The sequence below is a fragment of the Zingiber officinale genome, chromosome 6A (assembly GCF_018446385.1).
Source record: "Zingiber officinale cultivar Zhangliang chromosome 6A, Zo_v1.1, whole genome shotgun sequence".
Lineage (NCBI taxonomy): Eukaryota > Viridiplantae > Streptophyta > Magnoliopsida > Zingiberales > Zingiberaceae > Zingiber > Zingiber officinale.
Window position 1 is genome coordinate 125,633,822 of NC_055997.1, and position 19,310 is coordinate 125,653,131.

The window sequence follows — 19,310 nt, forward strand, 5'->3', positions numbered from 1 at the left end:
TCTCCTCTTCTCCTTCTTTTCTCTTCCTCCTTTGTGGTCGGCGGCATCAACTTAAGGGAAGTCCATGGTGGTCGGTTCTAGCTAGGAGAAGAAGGAGAGAAAGAAGGCTTCGTTTCTAGCATCCCTTCGAGCTTGGTGGTGGTGGCCGGACCTTTACTTCTCATGGAGAAATAATGGTGGCCGAATCTAGCTTGAAGAAGGAGCTTGGTGGTTCTTGTCTCGGAAGATCGTTGCCCACACAACGTCCGAGATAAGAAGATGAATACGGTAGAAGATCAAGATGTTATTTTGCTTACAAAGAAAGATATAACTAGTAATTGTTTTCCGCATCATACTAGTTTTCTTTGTATAGTTATTTATGGAAATACCAAACACAAGAGGCATATGATTCTAGAGTTTTTGAAATAGTTTTTTCGAGTTTGTGTTTTCTTCTTTTTCGAATTTGTGATTCAATTGTTCTTTTTAGTTAACCTAGAGTTATTTAAGGAAATAAATATTAGCTTTCCTTAAAAGGCTTTGCCTAGGCGGTGGTGGTTGCTCTCATATCCAAGAAGGTCATGTGCCTCGCCATGCAGTCCTAAAAGGTAATTTTGGAAATTAATATTTGTGGAATTAATAACTTAGGTAGATTTGAATCAATAGTGTTAAGTTCCGCTTGCGATTCAAATATAAACTATTAAGAACAGATAAGTTAAATTTGGAATCAATGATGTTAAGTTCCGTCTGCGATTCCTAATTTAACTTCTAAAGAAACAATAGGTTATTTAAGGAAAGGTTCGACATTTGTACAAAAATTTTTGTACAGTGGAATCGGTACATTTTCCTAGGACTAACTAACAATGCGGATATATTAAGGGGTTTAAAGGGAATTAAGGAAAAGAGGAGGGTATTTTGGACATTGGAGGGGTTTAGGTTTTGGTTTTAAAGAGAGTACTGTTCACTTTGAGAGGGACTGGTTCATGAAATTAGGGACGCCGCTGCTACGATGAAGAGAAAGGAGGTCGCTTCCACCATCTTCGGCACCGGTCATATCCGGCGCTGGCGGCCCTCTCTCCCCATACTCCTCTCCTTAACAATCTCTCGCCGCAGCAACCTCGAGCAGAGGGAGGGATAAGCTCCCTTCCTCTTCGCAGTGCCACCCCCGGGCTGACTCGAGGCCTCACTCCCTCACGCACCTTGCCTACCTCGCCTACACATCTAGCGACCTTTGTCGTCGCCGAGTCCAGTGGCCACCGCTGCCACGTCCATCGGTCCCTGTCGCCGCCGAGCCTAACAGTCACTGCCGACCACTCATCTTCTCCACTCCTTGTCTCCTTTCCCTCCCTCTGGCGCTGACGTCGTTGGGGAGTCTCGTCGCCGCCACTTCTAGCAGCTATTGCAATGGTCCTTAGCGGATACCACCTCGCCGCCTCCGGCGGTCATCGCCGGCGCTACTTGCGTCGCTCCTCCCTGTACGTCGCGCCCTCTTCTCGCCATCGACGCCGCCGGCAGCGCGCCGCAGCCCCTGGGCTAGCCACCTCTATGCGCCGCAGCAGCCTTCACATGCCATGGCCAGCGGGCTCTGCTGCCAACGCACACTGCCACCCCCTCCAGCGGGCACCGACGCCACCTCCAGTAGTGGGCACTGCCTCCCGCGGCCGGCGCCGCTCATTCTATTTGTCTACGTCGGCTTTCGAGCTGAGATGGCGTTCGACCGGTGAGCCGATGTAATTTCGGCCATCGAGTTGTTATGTTGCGTTATTTGTACCGTTATTATGTTTGTTATTAGTATTATCCGGCCTGCGTGCCGTGTGCCGCCCTGCGAGCCGAGAGTGTGTTCGGCTTTCGTGCCGCTGTTGCATTTCGGCCTGCGAGCCGAGGCTGTAGTCTGACAGTGCATCATCCTGCGGATCCATATCGCGTCTGGCTCCGAGCCACAGGAGCCAGCTACTCACCTTATGGACATTTATCTACCATTTAGGGTCACGACGACTCGATCAGTATCCCGACTAGCTCACCCATCCATCCGAGGGCGCCCCGAGGGGCCAAGGTACGTTCTTGTACTCCTTATTCGTCCATTTATTTCTCTATTATCTGGCTGCTCATATGTTCACGAGACCCACCTCGAGCATCGAGGTACCAGGGATCAGGGCAATCCGGTCGCTGGTTGCAGGTGTTGTTGACCAGAGGACTTCTGACAGCCTGGTCAACGCAGAAGACAGCTCACCACTGGGTCATGGAGATGCGGTCAACCTTCCAGACACATCACGCCGGCAGGTCCGTCTTCTCAGCTTCCCGACAGGATCACATATTATATGTTTTAATAATCTTAAATTCATTTATTAAATGTACACAATATAATTCATAATATGAGATAATTTATGATTGGATCACAATTTGTGGTTATCAGTATATGTGCAATTATGAACGTTCTAATCCCTAGTCGTTGAATTGATGCATTCAGATATCATCAATTCTATAAGACTAGCACGGGTTATATTCCTTGGTTCGACCAAACAACTATTTATCACTAGCTGGAGACATTAGGATGACGAGAGTTAAACATGGATGCTAGTTATGGTAACTAGTTCATTAGAGTAATTTGCTGTAAGACTTCATATGATTTTCTACATATATGGATATGTCTGTGAGATTCTTGCTGTAGTTCAAATGCAAGTTTCCTTCGACTTGAGGTATACAGTCATCTTGATCTTGGAGACTTATACGTTGACATCTTAAGTAAACATCTCTTGAAGGTGTGGACCCGTTGGGTATAAGTCGAAATGCCCGAAGGTATTTGATAGCCCATAGAGGATTCACCGCAACTTGCAAGGAGACATATATCATATGACCACTCGATAAGATTATTACTCAAAGTCTTTGGTCAAAGCATCACATATTAAGAATCTGAGACTCTTGTACACATGTCAAAGTCAAAACAGTTAAAGGCCTAGAACCACAGATCAGGCGTAGTTAGCCGAACAGGCCTTCAGATCAGGTAAAGTTGGTCGAATGGGCCTACAATGCCGGTCAGACGTGATCGTCCAAACGACCATCTTTTGAAAACTTGCAACTATGGTTAAGAGACAAACAATAAATTTCCCATCCTACTGTCCCTCCTAGTTGGATGTCATGACCAGTTGATCAAAAAGTAGACCTTCTACAACAAGAAATCTAAGTGAAGGATAGACCGATAACTTTGTTCAGTACGATCGAGCTAGGTCATAGATGCTGAACGGCTTCCAGTCAGCCTACATATCTCATCGTACTCTTTTAGAAGTTTATGTCGCTGATAATAGAGTATGTCTAACGTGTAAATTGTACTTTGAAAACTTCTAGTATATTACATTAGAGATTTACGTGTCCGCTTCGGGAAAGGTGTCAGGGGTACTTTTTAACTTGTCTTTTCCAAGGACGCTTTGGAAAACCTGCATACGCTTTGAGATATGTGCACAAACGCTATAGTGACACAATAAAAGGGGATCTCTATCCACAGGCGGAGGTATACAATATTTTACTATTCAACATGTTCACTACTATAGTTTTTCTACTATTCTTCTCTGAACAGATGATTGACTTGAGCGTTGGATAGTCAACGCCGAGACTCTTTCATGGTCCATCACTAATACTCTTGATTTTGTAGGACAGTGTGAAGTCTTCATCTAGTCAAATGTTGAGCTACGTTTTCAGCCTGTCATATTTTTCACTTTCGGACTTGAGCAATGATGATTGAATTATTGAATTCAGTTTTAAGAAAAATAATTGAAGAATCCAGAAAAAAAACCATATACACTTAATCAAAATAGTCTATAAAGTTTATTGTGAAATTCAAATAATTTATTATAAAATAGGAAAATCATTAATAATTGATAATGGGAATATAAAATTATTAATGATATTAAGATTTTATTAATATCGATGAAATTTATCATTAAGCAGAGTATTAATGGATCAATAAAATTTCACACTTGACTAGATATGATCGGAGATAAATAGGAAAAAAAACATGTAATGTAATGTAATTTTATTTTATTTTATTTTATTTTATAAGTCCTAGACAATTAAGAAGTTTTCATTAAAAAAGTCACTTAAAGTTAAATAAATCCTTTGACTAAAGAATAAACCATATCCACACTATTCTACATATCAATTAGAATATTAAATATTTTTAAGAAAATAAGCATCACGTTTCATTAAAACATAACCATCAAAATATTCAAACAAGATATTTTGATTGATAGCCTTTTAACTTTGTTTTTTAATACAAATAATTTTGCATTGCTTTCCTCAAAATAATTTTCACTTCAATTATATCATGCATGTAAAAAGGGGGAAACACCAACACTATGTGCATCCCTCTCCAGGGACAGCTGGTTGATGTTTAGACTGGTTATCTTGAAAGCTAATGATAGTGAATGGGAGTTTTCATATAATAAAATGATTTAGATGAGCAAAATATTGATTAGAAGTTCTAATAAAAATTACATGATTTACAGACTTGGCCATCCTGGACGAGATAGGTATGTTACAGTAGCTGAGGGTGCATGTTTTTATTCAGTATAGCAATAGTAACAGTCAAGGGTCTCCCATGAAACAAACTACTGTAACATCCTAGGAGCATTTCCAGCAAAAGCATCACATGTAGGACCTGGAATCCCAGTTATCTCCATGCATGCCTTCCAAGTACTTTCGTTAAGCAAAGAGGATCAGGTTCTATACCATAATCAGTTAAAGGCCTATGTTCGAGAACATTATCATGCTCTTCCACAAACTCTGGATTGCCCTTTCTTAATATCATCCCGTAAATACTGCAACCGGGCAAGCTTAATTAAGCAATCCAGGACAAAATTAAACCAAGAGACAAGACTTCTATCGGTTTGATTTTCCCCATCTATAACTGGGACTGCAAATATATATTGTACCATTTTAAACATAAAAATATCATATCTGCGATCATAATATCTAAAATATTCTATAATTCCTTCTAAATCTATAAATCCTGCATATATATCATCAGTATTCCAATTTTTCGATTCAGAGAACATTCATACAGTGTTGAAAATATATATATATATATATATATATATAAACTTGATAACGAAAATCATTAAGTTACTATTTGAAGAGAGATAGATTCATCAATAATATGTGTATGTGTTAACACGAAATATTGATAAGTGTTTCAATTTAAAGACAGCTCAATAGTGTTTCAATATTCAGTCTCAGTTATCTTAAACAAGGAGTTAATAATAGATCATCAAATGATAGATTTTAAATGTTGCTCTGCTCCAGACTGAAATTTTATGGCTTCAGATCGTCGCTGTCGTCGTCCGCCGTCGTCCGTCCGCCGTCCTCATCGCCGTCACCGCCGTCATCGCCGTAGTCTTCGTCGTCCGCCGTCGGCTGGCAGCCGTCGTCGCCGTCCTCCTCCTCCTCCTCCTCGTCGCCGTCGTCGCCGTCATCGCCGTCGTCTTCGTCGTCCGCCGTCGGCTGGCAGCCGTCGTCGCCGTCGTCCTCCTCCTCCTCGTCAACGTCGTCGCCGTTATCGCCGTCGTCTTCGTCGTCCGCCGTCGGCTGGCGGCCGTCGTCGCCGTTGTCCTCCTCCTCCTCGTCGCCGTCGTCGCCGTCATCCTCCTCCTCCTCCTCGTCGCCTCCGTCGTCGTCCTCGTCGTCATCGTCGTCGTCATCGTCGTCATCCTCGTCGTCGTCGTCGTCATCGTCGTCGTCCTCGTCGTCGTCGGGTGTATAGGAATTTTTTATGGCACCATCAGAGTTTATCTGCAATATCAAAGAAACAAAATAACATAGTTCAAGAAATGACAAGCAAAATTATTAAATTGGTCGGATGAATTATAATTGCGGACAATCAAAATTGAATGAGTATTTTTATTCTTTCAGAAAAATAAATATTTACAAAAAAAAATATGTAAACTTCTTTTTAATAGAAATTATGCACTCAACAATTAAAATACTCACGGTAACTGTGCGAACAAGTCCTCCACTCGCTTCATCTTTGGCGATAGCACGTGATACAACTTTAATTACAAATAGCTGCATGTTAAAAGAGACCATCTCTCAAATTATAATAATGCAAACAATATATGAAAGCAAATACTCATAATGCGAAAAACAGAAATTGCAGAAGTTGCCTTCACTTTTCATACCTCAGCTTCAACTTTCCCCATCCCTTCTCTCCATGTCATGTCAACAAAATCTCTAATGTGGCGTGAGCCGGATCCTACATAATACAGTACACATGTGATCATATACGAAATATAGACAAAAAATTAAGTTTTATGTTGTTATACCGACCCTCAATTGCAAAAGGCAGTTTCAAAATGGCCCCTCCCGGTGGTACTGCAAATATTTGGCCTCCTTCGTACTTATCCCATCCACCAACAATCACACCCATTTGTCTCATGTTCTACAAAAGTTCACGAGCAGAATCATATATGAGTGTTATTGTATATCCTAAAGTAAACGAATAAACAAATGGTAGAATGTACTTCACTAGGAATCATAATGTTTTGATACCTTATTTTTATAAGAAAATAATCTAACTAAATTAGCCGCATCTTTGACCTTTGCAGGTTGCCCAAATTGAATTCTGCAGCAGGAATAAACAAAAAACATGTTCTATGTTTTTACATATACGAAGTAAATATTATAGTTTAACTCACTCTTGTTGATCAAGCATATGTTTCTAACATAATCTGAGAGAACCTCAGAAGCAGCAGCCTGTAAAAAAGCCAAAACTTGTTAAAAGGCTATATAAGAATCTCAGAAACTAAAGTAAAATAAATCAGAACCACGATCAAAGACATCACAGCTCTTTGCGGTATAAAAAATAAAAAACGATTTGCCTCCAGAGAGAACCGGAAGTTATATCGACTTAGAATCCTAGCGAACTTAAAAATAGATACAGATATTCTTACCGGTCCTGAACGACAAATATAAATTTTATCCGTTAGCTGGATGATCTTGTTCGTCATCGAATCAATTGTGACACCCATTTCTAAAGTCACCCTGGAATCCGCACCAAGGACGACGACGCCGTCGTAGGTAACGCCGACGATCGTAGTTCCGTGGGGAGCATTGAGATCCATGACTACTTACTTGAGAGGAAATGAGAGGATGCGAGAATAAGGCTTCAGACTGCTCTTGTTTGTGACTGCATTTATAGGAAAAGTCAAGCGAAACAGTAGAATAACTACCCATTTTTTTTCATAACATTGACCGTTTGACACGTAGATCACGTTTTGAAATAATATTCCATTTACGATTTTAAAATAAATTTATAAATAACTAAATAATCTAATTTCAGAAGGGTAATGTTTTCAGAAATTGTCCCACTTAAGCAACGGAGTAAAAAACATACGTCTTCAAAACGATCACGCATTTAATGTACTATCCAAGATTAGTAATACAAACGAATCCTGCATTAATGTGCTCTGAATCATTAATCAGTACAAAATCTTTACCGTGCAGATCGATCATATTAATACTATCTCTGAAAGACACGTTTAACTGAATAATTAATACTATCTATATATGTTAAGTTCAATAACTCATCGCTGCTTAATTAATGTTGCCGCTGTCTAGACAACGACGGACTGTAGTTTAATTAATGCACCCAATTGGAAGAAAGATTTTCACCGAAGTCAACCTGCCGCTCCGCTAATTAATTAATACACTATCAGAATGTGTAATTAATTAATATTGATTCGAACATGCTCATCTTTATGCTTCGGCTAATCTCATTTTTTAATTACAAAATATTATATTTTATATGTATTTAATTAGTAATAACGAGGTAGAGATTGATTTTTTTAGATTAATGAAAAGCCACACTTACTCACATTCATATATAATGTAATTAATGAGAATTGTACAGTGAGATAAGGTTGACATGCTTTCGTAGTGGTTAATATGCACTATCTATATTAATATTTATGATGTGATGTGATATAATTAATTACATTAATTTGAATAATTTTACTTATCGTTCAATTATGATTTTTATTAGACCGACATCTTAAATATTAAGGTCTTATAAAATTACGGACCACTTAGAGCATCTGCAATGCTATTAACGCGTGACGCGTTAATAGCAATATAATATTATATATATATAATTTTTTTAATATGTAAGTCTTTTAACAGCGTTCACTTCCTTTAACGTGTTAAAGGAACAGTACATGAACAGTATTGCCACGTGGATATTAACGCTGAGTATTAACAGCGTTGCAGATGGCTTTACAACATCCCATGCATAAGTGTACGATGATAATATTTTTTTTAAACCTTAAGTGAAGCGGAAAAATCACGGCACTGTGCACGATTAATGAGTACAGGATATTTTTTTACTGGTTTAGAACTCTTTCAAATATGTTACGTATATATAAAAGAAATAAATAACATCTAAAACGTACTGATAATGTTTTCATTTGTTATATTAAATTGATTAAATACGTTTTCAGCCTGTTGATAGCGACATCTTTTTGAATTTACAGTGCCTCCTAAAGGATCCGACGACGACGGGCGATGATGAAATCGTACGGGATAATTTAAGAACACGCTGCTTTAATTAATACACCCTCGAGAAAAGATCTTAATTAATGCTGACGGAGCTTTGAAGCTGTCAATTTCTAGAGCTGTCATCTCGAAAGTCGGAATGCTACTCCAATTAATTAATATTGCTTCAGAACATCCCTCACTGAGCACCCACAATACTGTTAATGGGGAGCGTTAATGCGGACGTGTATACCAACGTGGCAGTACTGTTCAACTACTGTAGCATTAACGCGTTCAAACAATTGAACGCGTTAATGGCTACAGATTGAAAAAAAAAATAAAAAAACAATAGCAAATGCCATTAACGCGTGAGCGCGTTAATAGCATTGGGGATGCCCTTATACAATTAAGTCACACAACAAGAAAAAGAGGAATGTCATTTGTTTTAATTATAAAAAATATATTTTATATGTATTTAATTAGTAATTACGAGACTATTTTCCTTTTAAATTAATAGAATTAACGTACGATAAGTTAAACATACTCACATCACCCATTTAATTATTCCGACGATCTATTGAATATATGTAGCACATAGGTGAATTGTTCGCCTCGAGCGTGAGGGCAAGTCTGAGCCATGTCACCAAAGACAATTATCATGGGTTTTTAATTTTTAGGGATTCTTAAATTTGACATGTATATATAATATATATTATATATAATTAAATTATTTTAATAAAAACTCTAAAAATATATTTGAATAGATTATTTTAACAACATCTAAAAATATATTTTATTTTAATAAAGGTCTAAAAAAAATATATTTTCTATTAAAATTTAAGAACAAAATCTAAAAAAATAAAAGAAAGAAAAATAATAAGGAAGGAAAATAATTCTTTACTTCTCTTTGCAAGATTTTATTTCTTATACAATTTTTTTTCATTAATTTTTATAAGACTCTGAAGAGTAAAGTATAAATACTGAACACTAATTTTCTTCCTTCTTCTCTTTTGAATCTCTTCTAATTAAATCAAAAAAGTTTAATCTTCAATTGAAATTCAATTTTAGTTTCATCAATATATAAACTTAATTACAACGTAGGTTATCTACTTATCTATAATTTTTCTGATTGTCAATATTCATTATTGATTTTTTGTATTGTATTGGAGCTAATATTTTATGCTTTTTCTTATCGATTTGAAAGAATTTAAATAAATCATCTTAATTTTAATTATCATAGAATATATGATATTAATTGTTTCAAGCACAAATCATATTTTATTGTTCTTTGACTATTATTTTCACTGCTTATGTTTGTTTTATTGCTAGTTTTGTTGTTAGTTTTGTGTGTTTTATTTTTACACTTTAAATTTATAGTACAAATATATTTCTAAAGAAATATCAATCTTGGAGTTAGGAAAAAAAATAAAAGTAAAAAAAGTGAAACATATTAATAAAACTAACAAAGGTATTCTTTGTAAGTTTTTTAAAGCTAGTTCTTTAATTGAAGATTCAGTTGATGAATTACAAGAAAAAAGTCAAAAAGAACTAAATGATCATGCAACAAATAAGCAACAATCGAGTAATCAAGAAAAACTAAATGATCATGCAATTAATGAGCAGGAAGAGTTGAGAGAAAATAATAATCATAATAATGCAATGAATGACCAAGAAGAATTGAAAAAAAATGATGATAATGATTTGAATGTAAATGACTTGACAATTTTATGTATCGAAAATAAGAGATTAGAAAAACTTGATTTTGAAGACCTTATTGATGATTTTGTTTCTCATAATGCTAAAATATATAGATTTTTTTAATGATTATTTCATATTTATTTTTTTATTGGTAGGTATTATACTTTTTTTTTTTGAGAAACTTAGGAAACATATTTTGTACAGTATTGTACTTTTTGAAGAATCTTGAAAAATATATTTTGTATAGAGTTTATCATATTTTAAATAAAATATATTGATTTTCAAGATTTTCTATTAAACTATATTCAAATTGTATGTTAATAAAAAAAAAATCCTATAGAGGTCCCTTTTCTCTTCTCTTGAAAATTTTAGCTCATGAATATTCATTATTTGAATAGTTAAGTTTAATAGCAATTAGAAGAGGATATAAGAAGACATGATCCAAGGAAATTATTTACAGACTAGTCATGTTGATATTTTCATCTTGAACTAATGCATGTGCTAATAGTTTGTCTGATAACATTGTTATGTCTTTGGAGATTAGTTTTTAAAGAAGACTTACCCTATCAATTTTTTCTGGGAGTACTCTAAAAGTGTTAACTGTGTTACTAAATAATTATTATATAAAAGAATAAGAAAGTCAAATTTTGTCCAATGAACAATATAATTTTAAATAATTGAATTTTAGCCACGACACCCTTAATTATGTAAAATTATATATAAGTGAATTAAAATAACATAACGAACATAAATTATAATTAATTATATAAACATAACAAATTATATCCCACAATCTTTGTTATATTTATTTCATTAACTTGAATGAAATATCAAATTATATTATCTTGATTTACCACACGAGTCAAAGAAAATATAATTAGATAGTTTTATTATAAAATTATAGTAAATACAGTTGAATTAAACTTTAACCCATGATTTACATTTGTAAATATGACATTTTCTTTTCTTTTTAATAAGCATGTATTTAATTTACATAATCTTCAAATTTCTCTAATATGCATTGTGATATCCCCGAACTTAAGGGTGATAACTATAAAGTTGTCTGGAAGGAAAGGATTCTTCTCCATCTGAGGTGGTTGGATCTTGACTGATCCTGTCCGAATCACCGAACCAAAGGACACTGGGCACGTGGCGCGCTCCTAGTCGAGGACGTAGGCCTCCGTCTGGTCGCACGAATCTCCGGCGAACCTGCACAGAAGTCGGGCCGGGAAGGGTTCCCGGCGTCGACCCTCCGACGCTCAAGTCAGGCAAGCAAATAATGCAAAAGGTGGCTCCAGAGATGATTTTTCGCGTACCTGCGGCGAAGTAAGAGGCTCTATATATAGAGCGAGGAGAGAACTAATGCACGTTCACCGAGGTGAAGACGTGTCAGCAACTCATACCTCGGTATATACTTGTCAGAGAGCTTACCTGACACCATACTGCTACAGTTCGAGCATGTCTTCGATGGGACAACAGGACACCCCGTCGCCAGACTAGGGGTATGGCGTAGCCATACGACTTGACTGCTGTCAGAGGGTGTTCCCTTCCTTTACCCACCGCCCGCCCGGGATGTCCGTCCGGCCGACCGGGCGAAGAACGTCATCCGGACGGCCTTAATTCCCTGCGTCGGCCGGGCGGCCCGTCCCTCCGCTCGGTCATTATGTACTGTTTCATTGAGCGTCGGAACCCTGGTCCCTACCAGGGTGCCTTTTACTACCAGATGTCCTTCCTTCTAAATCCGGTCAGCTCGTCCTTCTCCGGCGGGGCACTGGGCCCTTTAACCTCCCCGTGGTGTTGCTCCCTCGTTATGGGGTTCCGGATTCTTACCACCGGATCACTTGCCTCCCCCTCGAGTCTAGTCGAAGGAGGCGCAGTCCGACTGACTGGACTGCCGATCTGAGTGAGCAATGATCCTTGCATTAATCCGCTCGGCTGAGCAATGATCCTTGCATTAATCCGCTTGGCTGAGCAATGATCCTTACATTAATCCGCTCGGCTGGGCATAAGGATGCTCCTCCGTTCGGCAATATCTTGTCCGTGCCTTGTGCTTCTCTCGGGTGTCCAATGCTCCCCCCCCCACTGTTTATCACGTGCACTGCGCACGGTAAGGGGAGCTCATTAAATGCGGCCAGTATCTCGCTGACGCGTGGCGAACGTGCGCTTGTCAGCGCATGGCGGTGGCGTCACTTCCGATGGGACAGCCGCCGTTTGAAATGAACGGCTGGATGATGACCTCGTTATCAACGACCTGGATCGGACGGTGGAGGTTGCTTCCGGGCGGCAATATAAAGCTTGCGGCTCCGCTTCTGCCGCCGCCTCGCTGCTTCATTCTCCTCTGGCACTTCTCTGCTCGTATTCTCTTCCGGCGACCTCGCCCCTCAACTCTTCGGCAAACATCAGCCCTTCGTCGATCATCTTCTTTGTTTGTAAGGCCTTTTTTCTCGTTCCCAGCGCTTTCTTCTTTTGTTACCCGTTTCCTTCAATCGGCTTTTCTCCATTCTTTGCTCACCGCTTCCCTCGGAATCCTATATTCTCGTCCCTTGACCATGACTAGCACTTCACAGTCGACCGGCGGCGCTCCAGGTCTATGGTACACGACCATGGAGAGCCGTTTTGATGAGGAAGACGCATTGCGTCTCGTCCGGACTTATGACTTGCCGAGCGACCACCAAATAGTGTTAGCCACACCGGCCGATCGGCCTCATGAACCGCCGTCCGGCACAGTGCTTTTCTTCCGAGACCAATTTTTGGCCGGACTGCGTTTCCCACCTCACAAATTTTTCTTAGAAGTCTGCAACTATTTCCGCATTCCGCTCGGCCAGGTAGTTCCCAACTCTATTAGGCTGCTGGGCGGAGTGATAGTTTTGTTCAAGCTGAACAACATCCCCTTGGACCCAAAAATATTCCACTACTTTTACTATCCCAAGCAAGCCGAGTGGGGTACCTTTGTTTTCCAGTCTAGGATAGGCTTCGTGCTTTTTGATCACATGCCGAGCTCCAACAAACATTGGAAGGAGCATTTTTTCTATATACGTTTTCCCGAGCGGCCGACTTTCCGCACCAAGTGGCAGACGGCTATACCCGCGCAACCGGAGCTCGGCAAGTTTAGAGGTGACGCGGACTATCTCCATGCAGCCGAACGGCTAGTCGGTCAGCGCTATCATATTGACGAGATGCTCCTTCCGGGAGTAATGCATATATTCGGCTTGTCTTCTATCCCAGCCGATCTGCCCTACAGCATGAGTAAGTTTCCTTATCTTCCCATTTGTTTTGTTCTAACTGATTTATTTTTTGCTTCTGCAGCTGAAGTCATGTGGCGTGCCAGAGCTACCGAGAAGCTCAAACTGAAGGCCGCTCAGATTGAGGAGGTGACGAACAAGGAGGCCGCCGAGCGGGGCCTTGCTCCATCTGATCCGGCCGACGGAGAAGGTGAGGGGGCACCAACTGTCCCCGAAGCCCCAGATGTCCCTGCCTTTCACAATGAGGCCGCGGGCGACCTGGAACCTCCTACCGAGGCTGAGGTAGAGGGCCGTTCGGCCGATGATGTGCCGCTACGCACTCGGAAGCGCCGACGACCAGAATTTGCCCCTGCCTCTAAACTTGATGAGCCACTGCCCGAGCGGAGCGCGGGCGCACCTGTGCTGTCCGGGACGGTTTCCCTCGAGAGTACCCCAACCCCTCAGGGCTCTCCCAGGGCTAGCTCTGAGGTGCCGCCGTCCAGCCCTTCCAGAACTTTGCGCCGTATCAGGCGTATGGGTGAGCTTCCCTCCTCTTCTGCCGGTGGGCCGTCCGATAAGGCCGCTGCTTCTCAGAGCGAGCCGAGCGGCCAGAATTTGATAAAGACCGTTCTGTGCCTCCCCTCAGAGGCGTACATGGCTGCTGCTGATCGGCCAATGGTCCCCGAGCAGCAGATTACTCTGACGGGCCCTCTTGCCCAAGCTTGGATAGATGCTCGGCGTCGCATAGCCAAGATGACTCCCGGGCAGCTCGGCGATAGCAACCTTCAACAGGCCACCAGGGTATGCTCTCCTTTTCTTTGTTTGCATATTCGAATTATGTTTTTAACCTGTGGACGTTTTGTTGGTAGAACTGGGTGGAGCATATCACTATTAGCGATCGATTGGCCGAGCTGGAGGACGAGTTGAAAAAACAAAAAACCGCGGGGGGTAACGGGCAGTCGGCTGCCGCTCTGGAGAAGGCCAAAAAATCGCTGGATGCCGAACGGAAAAGGGCTAACGATTTGGCGAGCAAAGTCGTTCGGCTTGAAACGATGATCAAGCAACGAGAGAAGGAGCTCAAAACGACGACCACTCAGAAGCAACAGGCCATCAATGATATGGACCGTATGAAGGTGGAGATCAGGGGGTTGGAACAACGCATCAAAGACTTGGACGCCCCGAGGAGGGCCGCTCGGCGGATCTCCAAAGATTCGACGGAGATTTGGCAGAGCGCCGCCAGCGATGCCGCCCACGCCGCGCTCAAGGAATACCAAGAGGGGGAGTCAGCCCGCTTTGACGAAGTGAGGAAAGCGTTCCTTTGCTCGGAGGGCTTTGGAGAGAAGTTTACCGACAAGATATCCCTCACGTTCGAGGAGGCGATCAAGGCAGCGGTGGGATATTTAAAGACCAAAGGTCACCTTCCTGCCGAGCTGACCATCCCCCCCGAGGATCTAGCGAGCGTGATGGACACCATCCCCGACGCTCTTTTTGATTTTGATGTGTGAGGAGCGTTTTTATAAACTTTTTTGTATTCCCGCCGTTCGGCCCAGACTATCTCTGTAATGACTTTTTTGGCTTGCGTAATAGATGATCTTCTGTTCCTTTCACCTTTTATTGTGGCAGGAACCTACCAAGTATTCTTTATAACCATTCCGCTCGGCGCCTCGCTATGCCAGACAAGCGAATTATCTTTAATGTCTCATTACGCGCCTGATCAGCCGCTTAGCGCGCAAACTTGTTTGCCTCTTTAATTCCGATTAACCATCCTTTGCTTCGCGCCTTACCTCAAAGGGGTTTTCGCTGGATGAGAGTCGCTCGGCCGCCGGCTCGTCTCTCGATCTTTAACGTCGGTGCTCGACGGCGTGGTTATTTATAGTCGGTCGGCGCGGCTCTCGATTTTTAACAACGGGGCTCGTCGACTTTCCGCTCGGACGTTTATAGACGCCGGCTAATCTCTCGATATTTAACGTCGGTGCTCGACGGCGCGGTTATTTATAGCCGGTCGGCGCGGCTCTCGATTTTTAACGACGAGGCTCGTCGACTTTCCGCTCGGACATTTATAGACGCCGGCTCGTCTCTCGATATTTAACGTCGGTGCTCGACGGCGCGATTATTTATAGCCGGTCGGCGCGGCTCTCGATTTTTAACGACGGGGCTCGTCGACTTTCCGCTCGGACGTTTATAGACGCCGGCTCGTCTCTCGATATTTAACGTCGGTGCTCGACGGCGCGATTATTTATAGCCGGTCGGCGCGGCTCTCGATTTTTAACGACGGGGCTCGTCGACCTTCCGCTCGGACGTTTATAGACGCCGGCTCGTCTCTCGATATTTAACGTCGGTGCTCGACGGCGCGGTTATTTATAACCGGTCGGCGCGGCTCTACGGTTTAACGTCTGGGCTAGACGGCCTTCAAGGCTAACCCCTTATCAGGCCGAGCGACCTGGTATCATATCCCTCGCCCGAACAATATTTATGCCCGGCCGAACAGCACGGGTCATTCGCTTACGAGTTTAAATATATACCCCTCCCGTCCGATTGGCTCGGGGGCCTTCGCTCTCTGAGCGCTCGGCCCGGATAATTTATATGCCCCTGCCGAACGGCAAGGGGTCTTACACAGTAACCCTTTCGGTGGAGAATGCTCAATGTGTTTCCATCTCTTTGCTTCCTGCATCACAAGTACATAGGCAGCTAGCATATACAACAGAATAAATTACATCCGTGCACCTTTCATCCAGCCCGATAAGGCTGGAGGTGATTTGCACTCCACGGTCGCTCCAGCTGCCGTCCGTCTTCATCCTCCAAATAGTAGGCTCCCGAACGGAGCTTCTCAATAACTTTGAAGGGACCTGCCCAAGGGGCTTCAACCTTGCCAACGTCGCCGACTGGTTTGACTTTCTTCCAAACGAGATCGCCGACCTGAAACGATCTGGGGATTACTCGTCGGTTGTAGTTCTGCTTCATCCGCTGCCGGTATGCCATTAGCCGAACGGACACCTTTGCCCTCTCCTCTTATACCAAATCCAGCTCCATGTTCCTCCGTTCAGCGTTGTCATCATCGTAGCTCTGGATCCGGGCAGACTCAACGCCGACTTCAACCGGAATGACTGCCTCGCCGCCATTTACCAAATGGAATGGTGTGACTCCTGTCCCTTCTTTCGGCGTCGTTCGGATGGCCCACAAGACGCTCGGCACTTCATCCGGCCAACTTCCTCCCAAATGGTCGAGCCGAGCGCGTAGAATACGAAGAATTTCCCGGTTGGCCACTTCAGCTTGACCGTTGCTCTGAGGATAGGCTACGAACGTGAAATGTTGCTCAATGCCATAGCTCTTGCACCAATCCTCTAACATCTTCCCTGTGAACTGCCGCCCGTTGTCGGACACTAGTCGGCGAGGGATGCCGAACCGACAAATGATGTGTTGCCAAATGAATTTTTTAACCATTTGTTCAGTGATCTTTGCCAGCGGCTCGGCCTCCACCCACTTGGAGAAATAGTCGACCGCCACTAGTAAAAATTTCCTCTGTCCGGACGCCATCGGAAATGGACCGACAATATCCATTCCCCATTGGTCGAACGGGCATGAAACGCTTGACGCCTTCATTTCTTCGGCCGGTCGGTGGGAGAAGTTGTGATACTTCTGGCATGAAAGGCAGGTAGATACTGTCCGAGCGGCGTCTGTTTGTAAAGTTGGCCAAAAGTATCCAGCCAAGAGGATCTTCTTGGCCAACGAGCGCCCGCCCGGATGCCCCCCGCATGATCCTTGATGTACTTCCTGGAGGATGTAAGCTGAGTCTTCCGAGCTTACGCATTTCAGTAGCGGGCGCGAGAAAGCTTTCTTGTAAAGCTGATCTCCGATGAGTGTAAACCGACCGGCTCTTCTTCTGAGGAGCCGGGCTGCATATTCATCAGATGGTGTGGCGCCCGAACGGAGGAATTCTATGATGGGTGTCCGCCAATCGCTGGGAAATGTGAGACCTTTCATCCGGTCGACATGAGCTACCAACAGTACTTTTTCGATGGGTTGCTGTATGTCGACCGGCGTTATTGAGCTTGCAAGTTTGGCTAACTCATCAGCTGCTTGATTTTCCGTTCTGGGTATCTTCTGGACAATAACTTCTCTAAACTCAGCTTTGAGCTTCTCGAAGGCTTCGGCGTAGAGTTTAAGCCGAGCGCTATTGATTTCGAAGGTGCCAGAGAGCTGCTGAGCGGCCAACTGCGAATCTGAGTGAATAGTTACCCGACCGGCTCCTACATGCCTGGCAGCCTGCAAGCCAGCTATGAGGGCCTCATACTCTGCCTCATTGTTGGTAGCTTTGTAATCCAGCCGGATGGATAAGTGCATCTTTTCTTCTTGAGGAAAGAGCAGCAATATTCCGACTCCGCTTCCAAGCCGAGTAGATGATCCATCCACATATATTCTCCACATAGCTTCCGACTCCTGCCTTTGCACCTCAGTCACGAAATCGGCCAAGGATTGAGCTTTGATCGTCGATCTGGGCTGATACTGGATGTCAAATTCACTCAGCTCCGTCGTCCATTTGATGAGCCGTCCGGACGCCTCTGGATTTAGCAGCACTCGTCCGAGCGGGCTATTGGTTTTGACAACGATCGTGTGCGCTAGGAAGTATGGACGAAGGCGTCGGGCGGCGAGGACCAGAGCGAATGCTAGTTTCTCGAGCCCAGTGTAGCGAGATTGAGCATCTTTTAGAATGTGACTGAGGAAATACACAGGCTCTTCTCCGCTCGACCTTACTAATGCTGAGCCGACCGCATGCTCGGTTGAAGATAAATACATATAAAGCGGCTCACCCGCCGTTGGTTTGGCCAACACCGGAAGAGAGTTCAGATATGCCTTCAAGTCTTCGAACGCCCGATCGCATTCTTCATCCCAGTGAAATTTTGTGGCTTTGCGCAAGATTTTGAAGAAAGGAAGGCTCCGGTCGGCAGTTTTAGAGATGAATCTGGATAAAGCAGTTATCCGACCGGTCAATCGCTGCACTTCCCTTGTATTCCTTGGAGGCGGCATGTCTTGCAGAGCTTTCACCTTGCTGGGATTGGCTTCAATTCCCCGCTCGGTCACTATGTACCCCAAGAAACGCCCTCCTTTTGCTCCGAACAGGCACTTTTGAGGATTTAGCTTGACTCCATATTTGCGCAGCGTTCGGAAGGTTTCTTCCATGTCCTTGAAGAGGTCAGCCGCTCGGGCGGACTTGATAAGGATGTCGTCCACATAAACTTCCAGATTCCGCCCGATCTGCTCTCTGAATACTTTGTTCATCAAGCGTTGATAAGTGGCCCCGGCATTCTTCAATCCAAACGGCATCACATTATAGCAATATGTAACGTCGGCCGTTACGAAGCTTACTTTTTCTTGATCTTCCCGGGCGAGCGGCACTTGATGATACCCTTGGTAGGCGTCGAGCATACAAATTAATTCGCAGCCAGCCGTAGAGTCCACCAGCTGATCTATCCGGGGCAGGGGATAAAAATCTTTGGGGCATGCTTTGTTTAAGTCCCGAAAATCAATACAGACTCTCCACTTGCCGCCCGGCTTGGAGACTAATACTACGTTAGCCAACCAACTCGGGAACTGTACTTCTCGTATATGGCCGGCCTCCAGAAGCTGCTCGACCTCCGCTCGGATGATGGAGTTCTGCTCGGCGCTGAAATCTCTTTTTCTCTGCTTTATCGGCCGAGCGTCCGGTCGGACATGCAACTCATGCTGTGCTATGCTCGGCGAAATTCCAAGCAATTCATGTGTCGACCAGACGAATACATCATGATTTCGTCGGAGGCATTGGATCAGCTCCTCCTTCTGCTTCTCCTCCAGATCAGAGGCAACAAAAGTCGTGGCCTCCGATCGGGTCGGATGAATCTGCACCTCCTCTTTTTCCTCATA

The 19,310-nt window shown here is 43.2% G+C and overlaps 1 protein-coding gene across 1 annotated transcript; it reads right to left on the reverse strand.

Annotated features, from left to right (window-relative positions):
- Nucleotides 1-5,280: 5,280 nt before the first annotated feature.
- On the reverse strand, nucleotides 5,281-7,085 carry LOC121995291 (proteasome subunit beta type-6-like). The gene is made up of 7 exons (XM_042549069.1): nucleotides 6,915-7,085; nucleotides 6,656-6,717; nucleotides 6,514-6,586; nucleotides 6,292-6,403; nucleotides 6,144-6,217; nucleotides 5,956-6,030; nucleotides 5,281-5,757 (listed from the first exon to the last, which is right to left on the reverse strand). Exons 1-7 carry the CDS (start codon nucleotides 7,083-7,085, stop codon nucleotides 5,281-5,283), a joined length of 1,044 nt encoding a protein of 347 aa, XP_042405003.1.
- Nucleotides 7,086-19,310: the final 12,225 nt, after the last annotated feature.

What these genes read in the sequence shown, in the direction of transcription:
- LOC121995291 (XM_042549069.1), bottom strand. Translation starts at nt 7,085, where the DNA reads ATGGATCTCAATGCTCCCCACGGAACTACGATCGTCGGCGTTACCTAC. An exon ending in TGCTTGATCAACAAGAGTGA is followed by an intron (nt 6,587 to 6,655) that starts GTTAAACTATAA and finishes TTCCTGCTGCAG; the next exon opens with AATTCAATTTGGGCAACCTG. An exon ending in TATTTTCTTATAAAAATAAG is followed by an intron (nt 6,404 to 6,513) that starts GTATCAAAACAT and finishes GAACTTTTGTAG; the next exon opens with AACATGAGACAAATGGGTGT.